The sequence below is a fragment of the Emys orbicularis genome, chromosome 8 (genome assembly GCF_028017835.1).
Source record: "Emys orbicularis isolate rEmyOrb1 chromosome 8, rEmyOrb1.hap1, whole genome shotgun sequence".
Taxonomy (NCBI): Eukaryota; Metazoa; Chordata; order Testudines; family Emydidae; genus Emys; species Emys orbicularis.
The window spans coordinates 9,800,632-9,821,382 of NC_088690.1; the positions used below are offsets into that span (position 1 = coordinate 9,800,632).

The following is a 20,751-nucleotide window of genomic DNA, read 5'->3' on the forward strand; positions in this document are numbered from 1 at the left end:
ACACACACACACACACACACACACACACAGAGGCCCACACGCCTGTTTTCTTGAACATCAGAAGTTACTATATCGTGAAGTTATCCCATTGATAGAGCTAAATACAATATGTTGGGCTGCTATGCCTTAGAGTCAAAAATTGTGAGATCTCTGTATGCTACCAATAGCTGTGACCATTAACAACATAACATGCTCAGTCCTCATAAAACAGGCAACTGGTTGTATTGTGACTCGATTATGTTGTAGGCCCTCATCCTGCAATGGAACCTGCTAGCACAGGACTTTATGCCCGTGGGGGATCCCTATTTACTCCACTGGGACTCTGCATAGGATTACCAGTCCATGCCAGTGGTTCCAACCTTTAAACGGCGTGAAAACAGCAGAAAACAGAAAATCAGAGTATCTCAGGAGAGGCTACATCATTTTCTGTCTAGATGGGGAAAGAAATTATCCTTAGCAGACAGCCTCTCTCTCTTTGCCAAATTACTCACAGTACAAAAGTGAAAGCTTTCCTTTTACTGCAGTATAGTACTCCTGGTTTGAGATGTCCCACAGAATTCCATTCCATCTGTCAGGATGTATAAAATAAACGGGACTGATTCTCCTCTGCATCACACTAGTTTTATACTCATGCAGCTCCACTGGCATCAATGGAATTACTCCTGAATTAAACTGGCATAAGAGAAGTAGGTCCATATTCTTTTTTCCCTTCTGCTTGAAGATTTAAGTATAATTGTAGCGATGCACAATAAAATTAGATCAATGTCCACTGTTGTTTCATTGAGAAACATTTTGTATATAATTTATCGTTATCCAAGTTTAGTAGTTAAACAATGATGCTAATGAGTATTTATTTATTTATTTATTTATGGCAATGCCCACCGCATACTGGGCACTTTCCAAACAGAGAAAGAGGCATAGTTCCTGCCCCAAGAAGCTCATAACCTAAAAAGTAAGATGTAACATTATATATAAACAATGAATCATGCTATTTTGTGCTAACGTGTCTTGTTTACCCCTTACTAATTTTTAACCTCACTGTTAATATGACCATTTCTTTGTTGTAAGATGTTACCAGAAAGCAAAAAGAGAAGGCTTAAGAATCCTATCATACGACACAATCAGTGACTAGATTCACTGAGAATAGCTATAAAGCCTTAAACAAGCCCTTTATTTTGTGTTTTAAAAGTGTCATAAGGAGTTAATAGGACACAGCTGTACAGGCTCTTTCTAACAAGCAGCTTCTGTCGCTTTGGTCACCACAGGTGTCTCTGTAACCTGCAAACTCTTATTACTAGTGTATCAAAGTTGTGCTACTTAATAGACTTCTTTAGTAAAACACAACAAAGCAATTACATGGCTGTTGATTGTCAGTCATAAAAAACTCCCTCAAACACAGTTTTTCAAAAGAAACTACACTGCAATTTTTTGTCATTGTAAAATAAAAGAAACTAGTGAATTAAATGGAGAACAGAACAATATAACAGCAGGTAGTCAACCGAACTTCGCCACTACAGATGGTTTAGAAATAGTGTTTCCTTTTACATCTAGTTGGGGGATAAAAGAAAAGGAGGAGGCTTCTTACTGCCAATGAATGGCAATACCAAAAGATTTAGCCAAGTCTCCAGTCTCTGTATTTGGCCTCATGAAAGACCCTAGATGCTTCATTTTTATCTGTGTTTGGCATTGCTTTTTTCAGCACCTTTAACTAAGTGTGATTAATACAATGATGTCATTAAAACAAATAAAAGGAATTAAAAGGATGGGAGGCTTTTGCAACACTGAAGATATTCAAGGTTAAGTTAAGATACCCTGTGAAACAGATCACAATGGTTTGTTTTTTAAAAGAGTAAATTACTGCACAAGAATATTGCTCTGTTTTACTCTGACACCCTTATCTAAAGAAAAACTAACACAGTTTACAAGTTTGAGGAATAAGAATGGATAAAGTCTATATTCAGAAATCCAATTACTACTGAGCCACAGGGCAACAGGAACACAAATCTGGATGATTTGTAATTGTTCAATAATAATTTGAATTAGGTAACAACAATGAAGTTGCCCTTAAGTGAATTAATTTAACCTCTTTTGTTCACAAAACAGCACATTATTTTTGCATTAACACACCCAAAATAGCATCATGGCAAGTGACAGTCATATGTGCACTTCAAACATGATGAAATGAAGTCCACATTAGAAACTCAAACAGGCCTGACTTTAAAACCTTCATCATTTTTATAGACATGATCAACAGACCAAATAAACATATCCCAACATCTACAGGACAGAATTGTTTTTATATTAAGATATGAATGGATTGCTGACTATGTGCAAGTGAATCTGTGGTATAAGTCAAATACATCAATCAGTTTGTGGTAGAATTAAAGCTATTATCTACCTAGCTGACGTGGCCTACAAAGCACTTCCTTAAAATTATTATTTTTGTTAGACACCGTTTAACAAATTAATAAATGTTAAATTTGCATTGTGATTTTTGATCACTACCAAAAAATATTTTTGACAGGAGAATTGTTTTGTTCATATCAGTCATATAAATTGTTCCCTTTATAATTTGTTTTAAAATTATTTTTTTTAAATAGCTTCTATTTAAGATGATAATTTTTCCAATTGCAATAACAAAAATAATTCTGACAGGGCCCCCAGGTAGTTAATTAATATAATCACCTCTCACTGTCAATCAATTGGTGTTGCTCACTCATTGCGGCAGTTCAAAACAAAAATCTTAAAAATATGTTTATAGTGCTCTAGTGCTTGCAAAGGAAGATGCAAGAAAATAAATTAAATCTGCAATGAAAGAAACAGTAAATAATTTCCCAAACTCTATAACAACAGTGAGTGATCTTATAATGAGAACAAAGAGAGACTCAGATTCTCAGCTGGTGTAAACTGGCACAGCTCCATTGACTTCACTGGAGCTAGGCTGACTTAGACTAGAGAACACAGAATGGATTTTTTTATTTAAATAGACACCAAGAAACAAAACATTTGTTACACAGACATGGCAAGCTTCCTTGAAACAAAAGCAGCTCAGTTCACAACTCAAACTGTATTACCTTGCTCGGTTTGCTTCTTTTGTCATATCCCATGCCCAGGTTATGAAGTTCTGACTCAGATATGAAACAATAGATTCGGCACAAAGCATTTGTGAGCAGAACACATTGGTTAGTACGCTTTCATCATGGTGGAGGTAGATAGCAAGAAGCTTTCTCTGCAAAGACAGGAGAAAATACTGATCAGTGAAAACACCTGTCTAAGAAGTCTGTTTAGTAACTTAAAATTGCTACCGTAGGTTTGTGTGTTAGTGCGCACAAGACTGTCTACAGTGCGAGGCTGACTCTCAACATAAACAAATGTTCTGATTCAGCTGTTTCATACAGTTTAGTAACATGGAAAGAAAAATTGAATTCTAGCAATTAAAGTCAAACTACCCTCTATCCCCCAAAATCCACTCAAATATTTTTAATCCAAATAGTCAACATTCTCTTTCAAAATCCAAGTAAAAGCCCAAAAGTGATTTTTTCTTCTTATTTCCTAAAAGTGATTTGGGATATCCTTAAAGTAGATTAATATTAAAGATATACATTTTAACACAAAAAATAAAAAGCTTATTTAAACAAAAGTACCTGCAGTAAACATTTGACAGCCTCCTGAAAAATGCATACCAAGGAACATCCACTTCACATTTAGTTCTGAGAATGAGCTAACTATTTTTGGCTTGCTGCACAGTAAAGACAATATTGAATACAGTTCTCATTTACCAAAACCATGCCTTTTGTCACAACAAAGTAAATTGTAAATGTTCAGCTTAACAAAATGATAGTGAACTGTTGTTAGCCTGGCTGTTGCCATAAGAGAGCCAAGTTTGGAAACAATTATGATTTCCCATTTTGCTGAAGACTAGACTATTTTAGAGATTATGTACTTGCAAGGGAGAGGATCACCTCTGCATAGTTCTTCGGAAACCAATATCTAAATCTGCAATGAAAGTAGCCAACAATGCAACTGTGCATCCTCCCCATAATATGGAGATGTAATGGCAGACCACATGTCAGGAAGGGAAGTGACTGGTATATCTGCGTGTACATAGGGGAAGAAGGTGGGGTGGGAATAATATAGGGAAAAAGATGATTAGGGGAAAGGACCATGTTCTGATATCTGGTATCTGAATAAATCAAAAACACAGTTTTCGAAAAGCAACAGAAAATAACCACAAAAATTATTGTTAGGGACATTATTTAAAAATACTGCTTAAACATCCATGCTGAGAAGGCAAGTGACAAGTATGGCAAATGGGTGAGTGTTTTTGCATATAATTTTTATAAAGGTGATTGAAAATCTATCCATACGAAGTAACATCTACGTAGGATATTGATCTGGTACCTTGCATTAATATATCAAGATATGGGGTACAATTTTGGGGCAATTCATTTTTAGAAAAATCAGTATATTTATAACCTAGAACACTGGCTATGGGTAAAGTTTAGCAATGTCTGTTTAAACAAAAAGAGTACATTTGAACATTAGACTTTGAGAAAGGGATTAGTAATATACATTAATGTTTGTCTGATTTAATTTAAATGTTCTTCAGAACCAAATACACATGTGCCAGGAAAGGCCATTAATAAGCCTAACATGCAGAGTTCCATATAAGTGCAGCCAACAGTGTTGACTGAAACTAAACTTGAAAATCCAGGGCACTAATGCACAATATCAAGCAATAAAACAGCATCTCTGTGGTGATATTTAATTTAAAAAGAAGAAAGAGACAGAGGAAGATCAGGCACTGTCTGTTTTTGAGGATCAGCCATTCTGCATTTCAAAGCATCGATCCCTGCAATATCCAGGTTACTGTGCTAGAATCTCGACTATTATATAGCAGTTGTAAGAGAGGGAGGGCAAAGATGTGTTTACTCAGTGATTAGGGCCTTAGAATAAGCCTCTAGCTCCTAGAGAGACAACTCACCACTTATTCATTTGGGCCAATTCACAAAGCCTAGAAAGATTAAACATCCATGCTGGGAAGACAAGCGAATGCAGACGGTGAAAAAGAAATAAAAATTCTTTAAAAACTCTTAGATGACTTCATTATTTTTTCCACAAGGAAACTTTAGGAAAGTGTTTAGTTAGAGAAAAACCCACATTGACCTCTCTCTAAACCCTTAATCTTTCCTTTGTGGTGGCACTGCTTTGTGGTAAGCGGATGGCTTTGCTCTCCTCTTTTCACTGGGAGCTGATAAAAAAAGGCTCTTGAGAAACACTTTTAGTTCCAAAGAAACAACCCCATGAAACTGTTAAATATGAGATTCCATCCAACTGAATGTTCCAAAATATGTACAGTTTTAAGATTAAAAGATTACGGCCAAATTTTAGTAAACAAGACAGGCGCACAAACTTATGCACACAAACAAGAGATGTCTACATTTGAACTACCTTATTTGTGGGTATAATTGTCATTTGCATCCAGATATCAGGTAGTTAGAGGGCTAAACTATCTTTTGTTACTTCAGTTGATTGCAGCTGTAAAATCATGGGCCCAAAAAACTTGCAGGCCACATTGAGGTTTACTGTTAGGATAACAGTAAAAAGAGGCAGTAGAAAGATAATTTAAATGATAGCAAATATACATAAAAAAAAAATCAAAACTAGTCATCTCCTGAGCATCCTTTGCTAGGAAAATGTATGTTGCTTTCATATTTTTTACAATGCACTTTTTAGTTCTTTTAATACACTAGGGCTGGGATTTCCAAAAATGCCAAAGGACCTGATTTTTAAAGGTTGATCTCAATGGGAGTTAGGTGCCTACGTGCTTTTGAAAATTCCACTGTCTATCCGCATTTTTAGGTGCCTAAACGCCTTTAAAAATCTGGCCCTAACCCTTTGTCTGCACTAGCAAGTGAAAGACAAAACTTTTGTGGTTCAGAGGTGTTAAGAAAACAAAACAAAACAAAAAAAAAAAACCAACAACAACAACAACACACACACCCCACCCCACGAAAGACAAAAGTTTTGTCAACAACAAGCGCCGGTGTGAACAGTGTTTTGTCCTGCCGACAATGCTAACACCACTTGTTGGGGGTGGAAGTTTTTTCGTTGACAGGAGAGCTCTCTCCTGCCAACAAACAGCAGCTACACTGCGCACCTTTTAGCGGCACAGCTGTGTTGCTGAAAGCTGCGTAGTGTAGACATAGCCTAAGGTGACTTAGGAGCATAAGTCTCATTGAAAGTTAAGGGATCTAAGTGACTCAGGCACTTTTGAAAAATCACATGCCTCAATTGTAAATAGTTCCACCTGGGACTTTAGCTGGATAATAAGTTTTCTGCTACTCCCATTCCTATACCAGGTATTGAGGAAGATGAGAAGGAACAAAGCTCTCATTATGTTAATATTCCAAGAAGGCCTCAGTGATGGACCCTTTATCAGTGACACACTAGGGCAGCACGTAAGCTGATTTTCAGTGGCACTCACACTGCCCGGGTCCTGGCCACCGGTCTGGGGGGCTCTGCATTTTAATTTAATTTTAAATGAAACTTCTTAAACATTTTAAAAACCTTATTTACTTTACATACAACAATAGTTTAGTTATATATTATAGACTTATACAAAGAGACCTACTGGGCTAGATGGACCTTTGGTCTGACCCGGTACGGCCTTTCATATGTTCTTATGTTCTAAAAACGTTAAAATGTATTACTGGCACGCGAAACCTTAAATTAGAGTGAATAAATGAAGATTCGGCATACCACTTATGAAAGGATGTCGACCCCTGCACTAGGGCTTCCATTAACAGACTTCTTGAGGTGTACTGGGCTTCTGCACACCAGTTTACTAGTCTTGACCATCAAAGTCTCAAGAACACTTACATTCCTGTGGCACTTGAGAAAAGTTCATTTCTTTTGCACTCTTATAGAAGGAATGAGGGAACCCCTGTCACTGGTGGTTTAGGTAGAAACAAACAAACAAACAAAAGAAATAGATCTTAAGGATGCTGAAATAGTGGACTATTCAGGGAACTGGCCTTTTACCTATATTTAAATCCAGCCTAGTCAGGTTTCTACTAGATACGTATCCACAGCTCAAGAACAAATATCACAATTAGCATTCTTCTTGACAGTCTCAGAGAGCCAAAAGACCAAATAGACATGTAGACTGAGCCACCAAATCACCTCAAGAGGTGATTCCCCTTATGGGTCTCAATTTAGACACCTTATCAGGGCAGAATAAAGTAGCTTGAAATCCTATTTCACCCTCTCTTTTGCGGCCAAACAGATTATTTCAATCTCTAGACCAGCCAATCTAGAACTACTGTGGCCATAAAAAAGTCAGCATTTGCCATAAATTACAACACAGATGTATCTGAGATATCAGTTTTCCCTTATATTTAGAAAAAGGATTAAAAATTTGTCAGGTATCTAACCAGTCAGAGGATTAAACCTACTAGCCAGAAGTATATACACAAGACGTGTGTGTGTGTGTGTGTGTGTGTGTGTGTGTGTGTGTGTGTGTGTGTGTCCTACCAACAAGTGAGAACCATGTGCAGGATGCTGGTTAACAAGCGCAGCTAGCTCTGGAGCATGGAATTAATATAAATCTAGCCCAGTGTTCTGTATGGCAGCTGTGAAACTAATCAGTTTTGTTCATTTCATTTTTCTGGTGCTGCTTGGGAAAGGTCTGAGCATCAGGAGAAGCATCGGCTCTATCTGAAGGCTCAGAGCACTGCATCAGTTCACACTTGGAAAATTAAACTTTAGAACCATAAGGACAAGAAACTCAACAGTTTTTAAATCAAAACTTAAACTGCAGAAATCAATACTTTAGGTTTCCACAGTCATCACGGAGAGCTTCCCACTAGTCATCAGTGAGTGGGCAAAAGGATTTTTTCAAGTGTGGACACCAGAACTGGACATAATATTCCAGTAATCATCTCACTAATGCCATATATTGACTTGATATTCCCCTGCTTATGCCTCCAAGGACCATAGTCACCTTGTTAGCTACGGCATCATGCTGGGAGTTCATGTTCAGTTGGTTATCTACTATAACCCTTAAGTCCTTTTCAGTGTCATTGCATTACAGGGTACTCTCTCCCATCTTGTAAGTGTGACCTACATTTTTTGTTCCTAAATGTATGATCTTGCAATTGGCTCTATTAAAAACATTGTTCAAATTTGCCCACCTTACCAAGTGATCCAGATTGATCTGTATAACTGACGCATTCCCATTGTTATTTACAATTCCATCAATTTTTGTGTCATCTGCAAATTTTACCAGCAATTACTCTACAGTTTCTTCCAGATCACTGAAAAATATATTGAATATCATTTGGCCAAGAACAGATCAATGTGGGATCCCACTAAAAACACTCCCATAAAATGATTCTTAACTTACAATTACTTTCTGAACTTTATCAGTTAACCTGCTTTTAATCCATTTAATGTGGGCTACATTGATTTTGTACAGTGTTGGTTTTTCCTAAATCAGAATGTCATGAAGGACTAAGTCAAATGCTTTACAGGTCTTAGTACAAGACTTTAAAGAACACTAATAAAAATGGATTTTCCTCTTGACATATAGCACTCAAAGCATTAAGGAAAGACACTGTATTGACAATCCTATGCATTCATAAACCATGTTTCAGGTTCCAAAATATAATGAGATTGCATTAAGATTTTTTAAAATAAATTTTGGGAACTTTTTATCTGTCTCCAGGTGTTGGAGCCTTTAGAGACCATCTCTTGAAGCTCTAACCACAACTTTCCATCTAAAAATAAATTAAGTAAACTGAGATTCTAATGTAACAACGGGAATCCAGGTGTTGGAGCTTTAAGAAAAATACCAAGCATGACAAGAGCAGTGATAACATTGTGAGAACTGGTAGCACTGGTGACCTGAAATTTTGCTTTCTGCATCTCACACCCACCTGTTCAGGATAATAATTGAAGCAGAAATGCTTACTCAATAGCATCTGGTAAATGCACAAGTGTTCTTTCAAGCTGGTAGAAGGTTTCCTGAATCAAGATCTTTCTTCTTCCTCCAGCCCAAAGGCTTTGTGCAGTGAGAACTGATTTTAACTGAACAAAAGGACATGTTTTCCACTCTTTAAGCCTTTCAAATGAACAACCTGATCCATCTATCTAAGGTAGCCTTAGAGACTTAAAAACCACTTTGAAAAGTCTCCTTGAGCACAAACAGATATTCTAATACACATCATCTTCATCTCATGAGCAGAATTTAAGCCCTCTTTGATATCCAGATGACAGATGTTAGAGTTGATTCCACTTTGATGACAGATTAAGGCAGAAACTGGTCAAAGCTCAAACCCATTTCCAGTGAAACTATGTGTTTATCCCTGGGTAGTAGAATGAGGACACACAGGAACCTTTGTGTGTGTTTGTATTACATACATGACGGAAAAAGAAAAAAAAATGTTAAAAACTAAGGATTGCTAATTCCAACATCTAATGCACCATCAGAAGTGTTGGACTAGAATGAACCCAAGAGGACACAGATGCCAAAGGCTGACAGAATAGGAACGCTAACCAGGTTCAATTCCCCAAAAGGAGTCTGGCCTAAACATTACTCCATGGATACACAGATTGTAAGGTCCGAAGGGACCACTGTGATTATCTAGTCTGATCTCCTGCATAACACAGGTCATAGGACTTCTCTAAATTAATTCCTGTTTGACCTAAAAGCACAACTTTACGAAAAACACCTGATTTTGATTAAAGAATTTCCAGAGATGGAAAATCTAGCCTCACCCTTGGTAAGCTGTTCCAATAGCTAATCACCCTCACTATTAAACATTGCACCTTATTTCAAGTCTCAATTTGTCTAGCTTCAACTTCCAGCCATTTGATCTTGTTATATCTTTATCTGATAGATTGAAGAGCCCTCTATTATCAAATATCTATTCCCCATGTAGGTACTTATAGACTGTGATTAAGTCACCACTTAACTTTCTCTTTGACAAGCTAAACAGATTGAGCTCCTTGAGTTTTTCACTATAAAGCATGTTTTCCAATCCTTCAGTCATTTTTGTGGCTCTTGTCTGACCCCTCTGCATTTTATCAACATATTTCTTGAATTGTGGACACCAGAACTAGACACAGAATTCCAATAGCAGTCATACCAGTGCCAAACACAGAGGTAAGGACCAGAAGACAATTGATAACCTCTGGTTCTTACTTCTCAGAGCACTACGAGCCATTACTTAAGCTTTAAGCACTCTCAGAGCTTAAACAGTTGTATTTACACATTTTGTTGTTTAAGTAATTTCAGCAAGGTGCTCATATACCATGGTGGTGGATGCCAAACAATTCAAATCAGATCACACTGATAACCTATATGCCATCTCGCCTACAAAAATTCTAAATTATAAATTAGAGAAGGATTTCTGTGGCAGAAACCCGTGTGTTTGCACTATTGGGGGCGGGGGAAATGCAAGAGGATGGAATTCCAAATTTTATAAAGCTTTTCAGAGGTGACTTAGAATTTAAGAGATGGCTTAACACATTCAAGATGTTTATTAGTAGAGTACGATGATGAAGTGCATTTATATACCACCTTTCATCCTGAAAGATACCAAATCTCTTTATATTTATATTCATCCGCAAACGAAATGCAAACACTGTTTAACAGTGCAAAAGAATGGTAACACTTGAGGACAGGAAGTGAAGAATAATATCCACTTGAAACCACAAGGAAAACATTTAATAGATTCATAGATTCCAAGGCCAAAACGGATTATTATGATAATCTAATCCAACTTCCTGTATAACACAGGCCATAGAATGTCCCCAAATAATTCCTAGAGCAGATCTTTTAGAAAAACATCCAAGCTTGATATAAAAATTTTCAGGGATGAAGAAACCACTATGACCCTTGGTAAATTGTCCAGCAATGAATTACCTCACTGTCAAATATTTATGTCTTATTTCCAGTATGAATTTGTCTAGTTTCAACTTTCATCCATTGGATCATTTTATACCTTTCTCTGCTAGACTGAAGGGCCCATTATTAAATATTTGTTCACCATGTAGATATTTATAGACTAATCAAAACACTCCTTAACTTTCTCTTTGTTAAGCTGAATAGATTGAGCTCTTTGAGTCTATCACTATAAGATTTTCTAATCCTTCAGTCATCACTATATCACTATAAGGTTTTCTAATCCTTCAGTCATTCTCATGGTTCTTCTCTGAACTCTCTCTGATTTTTCAACATCTTTCCTGAATTGTGGACATCAGAACTGGACACAGTATTGGAGTAGCAGTCACACCAGTGCCAAATACAGAGGTAAAATAAGCTCTGTACTTCTACTCACAATTTTCCTGTTTATACATCCCAGGATCACATTAGCTCTTTTGGCCACAGCATCATATTGAGAGCTGAGGTTCAGTTGATTATCCACCACAACCCACAAATCTTTTTCAGAGTCACTGCTTCGCAGCAATGACTCCCCCATCCTGTATGTATGGCCTAGGTGTATACATTTACATTTACCCATATTAAAAACACATAGTTTGAAATACTAAGGGTACAAAACATACAGGAATGACAGAACAGGTCGTGCTGGTGGGGAAGTGGCACTATATGTGAAAGAAAGCATAGAGTCAAACATAGTAAAAATCTTAAATGAATTAAACTGTACCACAGAATCTCTATCACTAGAAATTCCATGCTTGAATAATAGGAGTATAGCAGTATGAATACACTACTGACCACCTGACCAGGATGGTGACCATGATTGTGAAATGCTCATGGAAATTAGAGAGGCTATAAAAATAGAAAACTCAATAATAATGGGGGATTTCAACTATCCCCATATTGACGGGGTGCATGTCATGGGATGGGATGCAGAAATAAAGTTTCTAGACACTATCAATGACTGCTTCTGGGAGCACCTAGTCCTGGAACCCACCAGGGAAGAGGTAATTCTTGATTTAGTCATAAGTGGACAACAGGATCTGGTCCAAGATCTCAATATAACTGAACTGCTTGGAAAAAGCAACCATAACATAATTAAATGTAACATTCTTGTGTGTGGGAAAATATCAAAGAAGTCTGTCACAGTAGCATTTAACTTCAGAAAGGGGGAAACTATACAAAAATGAGGAAGCTAATCAGAAATTAAAAGGAACAGTCACAAGAGTGAAATGCCTGCAAGCTGCATAGATATGTTTAAAAAATACCATAATAGAGGCTAAAATTAATTGTATACTACAAATTAAAAAGAATAGTAAGAGGACAAAAAATGCTACCATGGCTAAACAACAGAGTAAAAGAAGTATTTAGAGGCAAAAAGGCATCCTTTAAAATTTGGAAGTCAAATCATACTAAGGAAAATAGAAAGGAGCATAAACTCTGGCAAGTCAAGTGTAAAAGTATAAATTAGGCAGGCCAAAAAAGAATTTGAAGAGCAATTAGCCAAAGACTCAAAAACTAACAGCAAAACAAAATTTAAGTACTTCAGAGGCAAGAAGCCTGCCAAACAATCTAGGGGGGCACTGGATGACCAAGGTGCTAAAGGAGCACTCAAGGAAGACAAGGAGGAGTAGCTAAATGAGTTATTTGCATCGTTCTTCACTGCAGAGGATATGAGGGAGATTCCCATACCTCAGCCATTCTTTTTAGGTGACAGATCTGAGAAACTGTCCCAGATTGAGGTGTCACTAGAGGGGGTTTTAGAACAAATTGATAAATTTAAAAGTAATAAGTCACCAGGACCAGATGGTATTCACCCAAGAGTTCTGAAGGAACTCAAATATGAAATTTCAGAACTTGCAACTGTGGTATGTAAGCTAACACTTAATCAGCTTCTGTACTAGATGACTGGAGGATAGCTAATGTGAGGCCAATTTCTTTAAAAGGCTCTAGAAGCGATCCTGGCAATTACAGGCTGGTAAGCCTAACTTCAGTACCAGGCAAATTGGCTGAAACTACAGTAAAGAACAGAATTATTGGACACATAGATTAACACGATTTGTTGGTGAAAAGTCAACACGGCTTTTGTAAAAGGAAATCATTCCTCACCAATCTATTCAAAATCTTTGAGGGGATCAACTGACATTTGGCCAAGGGTGATCCAGGAGATATAGTGTACTTGGACTTTCAGAACACCTTTGACAAGGTTCCCTATCAAAGTCTCTAAAACAAAGTAAGCAGTCATGGGATAAGAAGGAAGGTTCTCTCATGGATCAGTAACTGATTCAAAGATAGGAAACAAAGGGTAGGAATAAAGTTTTCAGAATGGAGAGAGGTAAATAGTGGTGTTCTCCAGGGATCTGCACTGGGACTAGTGCTCATAAGTGATCTGGAAAAGGGGGTAAACAATGAGGTGGCAAAGTCTGCAAATGATACAAAATTATTCAAAATAGTTAAATCCAAAGCTGACTGTGAAGAGCTACAAAGGGGTCTCACAAAACTGGGTAACTGGGCAACAAAATGGCAGATGAAATTCAGTGTTGAGAAATACAAAGTAATTCATATTGGAAAACATAAAACCAACTTTACATACAAAATGATGGAGTCTAAATTACTTATTACCACTCAAGAAATTGATCCTGGAGTCATTGTGAATATTTCTTTGAAAATATCCACTCCATGTGCAGCAGCAGTCAAAAAAGTTGAACAGAATGTTAGGAACCATAAGGAAAGGGATAGATAATAAGAGAGTAAATGACATAATGCCACTATATAAATCCATGGTATGCCCACACCTTGAATACTACATGCAGATCTGGACACCCCATCTCAAAAAAAGATATATTAGAATTAGAAAAGGTACACCGAAGGGCACCCAAAAATGATTAAGGGTATGGAATAGCTTCCAGATGAGGAGACATTAAAAAGACTGGGAATATTCATCTTGGAAAAGAGATGACAGAGGTGATATGATAGAAGTCTATAAAATCATGAATAGTTGGAGAAAGCGAATAAAGAAGTGTTATTTATATCTTAACATAACACAAGAACCAGGGGTCATCCAATGAAATTAATCGGCAGTAGGTTTAAAACAAACAAAATTAAGTATTTCTTCATACAACGCACAGTCAATCTGCGGAACTCATTACCAGAGGATGTTATGAAGGCAAAAACTGTAAGTGGATTCAAAAAAGTATTAGACAAGTTAATGGAGTACATATCAATGGCTATTAGCCAAGATGGTCAGGGATGCAACCACATGCTCAAGATGTCCCTAAGCTTCTGACTTCCAGACGCTGGGACTGGATCATTCAGTAATTGTCCTGTTCTGTTCATTCCCTTTGATGCATCTGGCATTGGCCAGTGTTAGAAGACAGGACACTGGGCTAGATGGACCATTGGCCTGACTCAGTATAGCCATTCTTATATTCTTATGTTGTTTGCTTGCACCCAGTTTACCAACAGATCCAGATAGCTCTGAATCAGTTACCTGTCCTCTTAATTATTTCCTCAATTTTTGTGTCATCTGCAAACTTCATCAGTGATTATTTTATGTTTTCTTCCAGGTCAATTGATAAAAATGTTAAATAGCGTAGGGCCAAGAACCAGCCCCTGGGGGACCCCACTGGAAGCACATTTATAATTACATTTTGAGACCTATCAGTTAGCCAGTTTTTAATCCATTTAATGTGTGCCATGTTAATTTTATATCTCTCTAGTCTGTTTAATCAATATGTTGTGCAATACAAGCAGAGATAAAAAATAACAATTACTCATGTTGCAATCTGGTAAGGATACAGCTTTTGCACAATGAGCCATCAGATTTTTGTTTGTTTGGATTTACACAAAAAATAAAAAAGAAGTACCTATCCCAAGCTCCAGGTGTCCGACACAAGTTACACTAATGAAAAAATTAAATAGTTGCTTACCCTTGACAGTCAACAGGATTGAACTGTTTTAAAGACTACAAACGTGCAAAGTAGCCAGTTTTATGTCTCAGAAAAAAGAAGGCATCTCTCCAGCTGGATAGTGCTCTTGAGCATCATGCTGGGGCAATACCAAAATACTCAGTCAGAAGGAAGACTGTGGACTAGTGGATCAACAATACCACTTCATGCAGCATTCAGGTTTTCCATCTACGTACAAGATATACCAACTACACCTCTACCTCGATATAACGCTGTCCTTGGGAGCCAAAAAATCTTACCGTGTTATAGGTGAAACCGCGTTATATTGAACATGCTTTGATCCACCGGACTGCGCAGCCCCCCCCCCCCCCCGGAGCACTGCTTTACCGCGCTAAATCCGAATTCGTGTTATATCGGGTCGCGTTATATCAAGGTAGCGGTGTACATACAAAGAAATCAGCACTTCAGATGATGAGATCACAGCCCTAGATGATATGGTTAGAAAAACATTTTTGTGGAGAATGAGAAATATAACCTTTTTAGTTAGTAGATTGTCTAATGAGGCTGCGATACCTTTTTTCTATCACAATATATTTAGGTTCCTTAAAATAATTATAAGTACTCTTTGAAAAAAATGTTTTAAAAACTTTTTGTTAGTATTCTTACAGTCACTGTTCCTAAAATATTACAAAGGACTTCCTCTTTCTATGCTAGTAAAGTACTGTGGATAACCCTGGAGCCCAAATCAACTCTGCTGTCTAAAAAAATCATTTTTACGGTCAACACTGTGAAATCCGAAAAGCTCTTCAAAAGATTGCTTTTGACCTATCGTCATTTCAAGATAATTTTTAACTACTCTCAGAATTGCCAATGTTCTTTCCAGATCTTTCAAAAGATGTGGCTCTCACAGAGCAGAAAAGAACGGAATAGGGAAAGTATGAAACCTAGCCAATAGTTTACAGGCTCCTTCTGGCATCTTGGGTGTTCTGCAGGTCCCAGCCAAATAGTACTTCAAGCAAGCAATGTCACTGAAAGACGGAGAATAGGTCTAAACTTAGAGAAGTATAATCTACCTACCCACACTCACAGCCCAAGGTGATGTTATAAGGTGAGAAAACTACACGCCTGATTTTCAAAAATACTGAGCAGTTCCAGCTCCCATGACTTCAGATAGTGTTGCTGGTGCTCAACACTTCTGAAAATCAGGCCCAATATAGCTAGTCATACTGAAGGCAGATTGTGGACAATTTAACCAAATCCTGGGCTGCACTGACAGATGACGCTATTTTCTAAGTTCTATAATAGCTTTCCACTTGACTTAGAACCATTATAAATATAACCCTTCCTAACGTAAGGACTCTTTCTTTTAGCAACAGCAGGATGGGTTTTCTTTCTGAAAAGGTGACAGGTATGGACTTGGGATTCTGAGCAGTAAGCAGAAGGAATCAAAGGTTTAATTTCCAACTTTTGCTGCTGCCTAAATCACAACAGCAGATGGGTTAGAACAACAGTTGGCTCATACACACAGAGACTTCATCATTCCTCTACTCTCTGCACACCAAATTACAACTCAACAAAACGAAAGTATGCTTCACATAGTACAATATATAGTACTAATCATCATATATAGAGAGAATCTTATAAGTATTGTATTACAAGAAAGGCTAATAATACAATACAGAATTTTTTTAAAAAGACAAGAAAAAGAAGAAGAGCTTCAAGAAAGAACTGTTTCTATTGAAATATAATGGAGAAAACAAAGACCATACTACAGCATGAAATATAGAGCAAATAAACTCTTGTTTGGAGTCAAACTAAAAAGAAAGACAAGACTGCAAATATATAAGGATCAAATATATAGACACAACAGCAATCAGGTGACAAAATTCACCACAATTATAAAAAACACTATGACATTAATAGAAAGAAATGGTTTAGGTTTGAATGGATGTGAGATGCAACTCTTTGGCTAATCTCTGCTAAGGCTGGCATGTTGTCTACATATACAATTTCCATTATGTCATGCCAATGAGACACCAAGTTGTAAAACACATAGACAAACATAGACAGCAGGAAGGCTTCTGTAAAGGAATATTCTGCTGCTCCAGTGTATTACAATTCTTCCAGCGAATCAGCATGTTGGTGGATGAGAAAGGGTCAATTTATTTGGACTTGCAAAAAGTCTTAAATTAAGTCAAATTATAGGAGGCTATTATGGAAATTAAGTACCCAGAGTTAAAATTCTGCCATAGATCAAAAACTGTCTAAGAGATCGAAATCAAAGTGCTGGTCTAAGTGGCTAATTGTCAGGAAGCAACGAGTGCATGCAATGCAGGGGGCCACTAAGGATCTGCAATAGGAGTGATATTTAATATAACTATTAGAAGTGGGTGGAGAGAGAAATTGAGAGAGACAAGAGGTGATCTGACAGAGGTATATAAAAATTAGTGCTCTTGAGAAGGTAAATCAGATGATCCTCTACCCGCTCTCATAATAAAAGACCTAGGGATCACCCACTGAAATTGAAAAGCAAGCAACCATTGATAAAAAGGAAATACTTTAATTTTTAATTATTCAAGCAAAGAACTTAGTGGGAGGCAAAAAGAGAGATTAGACACACAAATAACAGTACCACCCAAAGTTATTCATTACACATGATAAACATTTATAAGGAATGGATTCCCTCATGCTGCAGAACATAAGTCAACCACTAACTGCTTGAAGCTAGGAATAAACTTCCACATAAGTATGTAATTACAAACTTGTCCATGATGGGGGGTTTTAACACTTCCTCTGTAGCATCTTCTCTAGCTATTCTTATGTTCCTATACAGTAGCTATTTAAAACTATAATATATAGGGCCAGAAACTCAAAATGATACCATGGAGATTTCCTTCACTGGGTTGGAATAAACTAAAGTGTTTTATACAACCATATTTCTTTTTTTGTTTTAATAAACCCACGTCTTCCTTCCTCACCCTCACCACACTCACACAGTAACTGATAAACTAAATGTCTTTCTTTTGTACTGAATATGCAGTAAGTTTCTTGTGAACTCACAACAGAACACGCAGCCAGATTTAGAAGCTACCTCAGGACATCAGTTGTTAATGGGAAGACAGCTTGCTGTACATTTGCTACGTTTCTACTGAGCACAAAGGACTAGCTGATGTACAGAGTTGCTTTCATGGCATTTTACGGGAAGATCATGAGCCAAATTCTGACTCGACATACTGTGGGCAGATCTATATACAGGATGTAAATCAAGACAGAACTTGGGCATATTTTTCCCCTTCACAGCTAGTACAGGGATTGTTATGGAAGAAGTTGCTTTAAAAGTAAACATAATATTAGTTATCTAAAGTCTCAAAGTCAAGAAGCCAAACTGCAAATACTAGTCAAAAATGAGGCAGAGTTAGCTATATTAAAATTAAAGTTCTTTTTCAGTTAATGTCTTCTGAAACAAAGTATCAAATGTCTCTGCTTTCTGACACATGCAAGTGAAAGATTTAGAGAAAAGCCTCCATTAAAATACCTATTTTGATAACAAAATGTTTTAAAAATTATTTTAAAAAAGTACTTCAAAGTAACTGCAAACTGATTGAGGTAAATACCTTTCATAAAATCATCTCTCAAATATTTCTGCAAGAAGGCTGCAAATTTATATAAACTTAGGATTTTTTTCAGAAAATGTCAGCAATAGAGATAGGAAAAAAGATATTAATGGCTATGTCACTGAAACTGGACTGTACAGTGCTTTGGGCAGCACTGCAAATTCCTCAAGAAAAAGGCTAAGATCTATAAGCACTCTCACTGCCAAGTGCTCTCAAATTAAATCAGTCTGAAGCGGTTTTCATTAAGATGGATTGAGTGTGGCATCGTGAGAAACACTCTATCAAATGTAGTGTTTTACTTAGTGATTAACTATATACCAGCTGATGGAAGCTCCCCAAATCCTTCATAATCCCACCACTCCAATAAACATTTAATGAGTATATAAGTTCAAAAAGCCTAGCAGAGGATTTAAACCTTCAATCTTGTTTTTATTTACTCTTGGAACTCAATTTCTCACTTCAAGTGAAGAATGCTGCTGCTTGAAGCTCATCTGTTGCCCTGGCAAAATTAAGTGCCCTTCACGGTATAAATTAGAACATGGAATATTTAGCTTGCAATTTCTTAAAATAATTTCCTTAATTAAAACGTCATATTTTCAGTCACTTTATAAAACTTAACAATTATCAAAAACAGAATAAAGTGTCCACTTGTTTTCATTTTGAGTTCTCAAACAATGTTGAAAAGATTTTTTGCAGTAGCAAAAAGGTACAATAATATCAAACTTTACTTATTTCATAAGCATTTTTAAAATTCAAAATGTTGAAATGTGATATAAATTAATGTAGCAACTTAATATGTGGGTTTAAATACAAAAAGGAATCAATAGTTCAGCCTTTATCAATATTTCAGCCACTATTTACAAACAACATTTCTAAGGCCTGGTCTACACTACCCCCCAAATTCGAACTAAGGTACGCAACTTCAGCTACGTGAATAACGTAGCTGAAGTCGACATACCTTAGTTCGAATTTACCGCGGTTCAGACGCGGCCCACACGCGGCAGGCAGGCTCCCTGTCAACTCCGCGGTACTCCTCTCGCCGAGCTGGAGTACCGCAGTCGACGGCGAGCGCTTCCGGGATCGATTTATCGCGTCCAGACCAGACGCGATAAATCGAACCCAGAACTTCGATTCCCAGCCGCCGAACTAGCGGCTGGGTGTAGACCTGGCCTAAGAAAAAGGTAATATAAATAGTAAATTGCTAAACATATCAGATAATCCTGGTAAGGATCTGGTCTGAACCCACTGGAAAAATACTGGAAATAGAATGCATCTTCCATATCCTACATGTTAGTAGTATATGAAAAGTATTTTGAAGATGAACATTCAGTTGGGTTGTACTGTATTAAAAACCCCTTTGGAGGTATAAAATAATGTTTCTGAGAGCTAATAAAATGCCCTTTGTTTTTATAATTATATGCTTTTATCCACTTCTGATGAGATGTCAAAAGTGAACTCTCTAAATCAAGCATCTTTTTATACTGATTCACTTGCCTCATTGCCAACATGCTTTAGCATCCAACACTCCTACGAGTCACGATCAATTCTTATTTTGCTACTGAAGTGTTCTAGAGCAATCCATGCTCTGTCAACCATGTAAATTAATGAAACTAGACTCCAAATTTAGCAGTTATTCTGCAAGAAACTTGCTGGGGTGTGCAAACATGTCAAATAAATGTTAGCTTAGAGCAAGTAGTGGAGATTTTGTTACAAGGAATACTTATAGACCATTTCAATATGAGTAATTCAAGAGAGACAAACACGCTTTGTTTGCACATTTCTTTTGGGACCAATATCAAGACAGCTAAAGGATGAATTAAAGCTGCTTAAGCTTTTTATTGGTGCTTTAGTCTTTATCTAGGTGTTGACTATTACAGGTGAGTGAGTACTTACCCTCCTAGATCCAGGACACCAGGCCTTCATTCAACTATTCTCTTTCTTATTTTATGAAAATACTACTTTTCCAAATGGATTTGGAACATCAGAACCCTGAGGTGCCTATTTGGCTGAATAGAAACCTTAAATTCCAAACTATAATACTATTCTGTGTTTAAGTAAATGCTGTACCAACACAAAAGGCAGCACACTTCCTGCCCCAATGGCCTTAAAATTGTAAATTTACTAATTTGATTGTATCAGCCATTATTTAAAAGAGATACCAATATACAGCTTTGTCACGGTCAGCCACAAGGCTCCCAAACAGTGATATCTAGTGACAGGAGACAAACACTTACAGAAAAAAGCCTTTAGAAGCTCAGATGACTGCTAGAACTTTGGCCAAAGC

The 20,751-nt window shown here is 37.0% G+C and overlaps 1 protein-coding gene across 1 annotated transcript in view; it reads right to left on the bottom strand.

The window, feature by feature from the left end:
* Window positions 1–20,751, bottom strand: part of FAF1 (Fas associated factor 1) — a 320,133-nt gene that overhangs the window by 76,448 nt on the left and 222,934 nt on the right. Inside the window, 1 exon segment of the mRNA XM_065409464.1 lies at window positions 3,075–3,229. Within this exon segment, the coding sequence (XP_065265536.1) occupies window positions 3,075–3,229 (155 nt within the window).